This window comes from Cyprinus carpio, chromosome B18 (genome assembly GCF_018340385.1).
Source record: "Cyprinus carpio isolate SPL01 chromosome B18, ASM1834038v1, whole genome shotgun sequence".
In the NCBI taxonomy this organism is placed as follows: Eukaryota; Metazoa; Chordata; class Actinopteri; order Cypriniformes; family Cyprinidae; genus Cyprinus; species Cyprinus carpio.
Genome location: NC_056614.1, coordinates 23,906,662 through 23,909,161, shown reverse-complemented (window position 1 = coordinate 23,909,161; position 2,500 = coordinate 23,906,662). Strand labels below are relative to the sequence as shown.

The window sequence follows — 2,500 nt, the reverse complement described above, 5'->3', positions numbered from 1 at the left end:
GAAAGAATTCTCCTTCATGAGATGCATGAGGGCTTTTTATTATGTGTGTGAGTCACAAAGCTGAGTCACACTGCTTTAATTCCAGCGTAAAAGCCTGCATAATTATCTCTGTATGTTACTGTGTGTGTGTGTGTGTGTGTGTGTGTGTGTGTGTGTGTGATAGACAGAGTGTGTGTGTGTGTGTGTGTGTGTGAGTGTGTGTGTGTGTGTGTGTGTGTGTGTTATAGACAGCGTCGTACCTTCATCCTGAAGAAGGTGATGCTCGTCAGCAGGTCGACGGTTGATTTCAGGTCCTGGAGTCTCTCTGGATTCCCAGCAGGGAAATTGTCCTGTAAACAGAATTAACATCAGATCATCTCTACATTTCATCATTTTCAGAGCATATCTAACAAAAAAGATACACACATTACAGATGCAGCTATGGATTTGATGAATATATATATATGTTTAAGAGACAGATGAAAAGATGGAAACCGCACATGAGCTCAGTAAGATGGAATAGTTAGGCCTATATTTCTGCATAACAGGGAAAAAGTTTGTTTGCACTTTCTAAATTACACAAAGATCCAAATTAAGGTCTTTGTGGCTTTAAATTGATTCCAGTTGATTCTAATATACAAATAAAAAACTAATTCTACCAATAAGTCCAAAAAATATTAAACCAATCAAAACAAACTAACCATTTTTTTTTTTCAAAATAATTTAACCGATCTAAACTTAGTTTAAGTTTTTTTTTTTAAAAAAGAATGAGCGTAAATGACTTGAACAGACAATTTGATTGAAAAGCACCAAATGAAGTTAGAATTTTGCTAAGCTGACAATGCAATTTTCTAATAAGCATAAAAATAGCATAAAGTAGACATAAATACTAGGTAAAAGAGTCTTTACTTAAAGCCTTTTTGCATAATGCATTATACGGCTGTTCATAATGTATGTTGAAATTTCATAAATAATTGTAACCAAAGTTAAAATGCATTCTAATATTTGAAGGATTTTTTAATGCATCATACTGTACTTTCAAAAGGTGTAACAATGAATAGATAAGTATTATAACAATTATTCATGAGATAATAAAGTGCATTATAAGGGAATATTAATGCATTAAAACGACTTTTATTTAAGTCTTTAAATATACTGTTACTGAGTCAATTATTATATTTCTAATCAACACAACTGCGGAGGTCTTAAAGAATTGCTGTTTGAAACATTACAGGTGATGAGTGCTTCACCTGCTAATATCTCTAATGGCCTTTTACTCAAGTTGGGGAGGTTTGGCAGAGATGGATGGTTAAAAATATGTCAACGTGAGTCATCTTCATTCACCCTGCAGCATTATGCAGCATGCATTATGCAGCAATATCAATAACCAAAATGTGTTCCATCGTCATGAGCACCAGTCACAAAATATATCATAATTTAGCAGCCCGAGCAAAACCAGCAACAGACAGAGAAAATGTGTTGTCGGGCTGTAAAGCTATCAGCCTGCTTGTTAGGTGCACAGTATATTGCATGAGAGGAAGAGCATGCATGTGCGGAGGACGCTGCATACGTGTGCAAAAGACGTGCTCGGAGAGACAGGTTAGAAAATGTCACGCCGGGATGGTTATGTAATAGTTGTGACTTGGTTTTGTAAGAATGAGGAGAGACTCCTGTGGTCTGAGAGACGCTTACGCTGCTTTTATCGATGCCAGAGCATCGGATGCTGCTGTAATTCTTGGCTGGTGTTTCACCGCAGCTCTCTAATTATTCAGAGCGAGTAATGGAGCGAAACAACAGCCACCAAAAACAGAGACTCGCGCAAAACAATTTAGGCTGTTTTCACACTCGCTTTGATTCCCATCCCTCCCTCTGCCACCGCAGGTCACTTCACACAGTCTATTATGTATCTATTTTTGGGTTCGAATCTTCCCAAGTCCTAGATTTTGGTCTTGTTTTTCTTATATCATATCTAAACATCCTCAAAACAAGATAAATTAAAACAGAGGAGGAGGACAAGAGTTTTCTAGTTTTTTTCTAGTTTTAAGTAGAGAATTAAACAGTGAGGTTTACTAGAAACAAGTCAGAAAACTGATTTATTCATTCATTTATTTACCTATTTGCTTACACCTGCATCCAATTAACAACAAAAATCAAGTGAAACTGAAGCCTGCTAGAAATTCAGCTTTGTATCACTAAATAACATTTTAAAACACATTCAAGCAGAAAACAGATCTTTTAAATCGTAATAATATTTCACATTACTACAATTTTAATCATTAATCATTTTTAATCAGTAATTTTGGAAACAATTTTTTACTTTAAACCCAATAACTACCATTTACAATTAGCCAATTATTTATCAATATATAAATATAACTAACAATAAGAACACATTTAGTGAGATTTTTATCTATCTATCTATCTATCTATCTATCTATCTATCTATCTATCTATCTATCTATCTATCTATCTATCTATCTATCTATCTATCTATCTGGCTATTCATCTATCCATTCTTCTA

At 34.5% G+C, this 2,500-nt stretch overlaps 1 protein-coding gene across 1 annotated transcript in view; it reads right to left on the bottom strand.

The window, feature by feature from the left end:
* LOC109044877 (protein unc-13 homolog C-like) overlaps positions 1-2,500 on the bottom strand; it is a 121,279-nt gene that overhangs the window by 84,712 nt on the left and 34,067 nt on the right. The window contains exon 10 of the mRNA XM_042743623.1: positions 240-329. Within this exon, the coding sequence (XP_042599557.1) occupies positions 240-329 (90 nt within the window). The remainder of the gene's footprint in view (positions 1-239; positions 330-2,500) is intronic.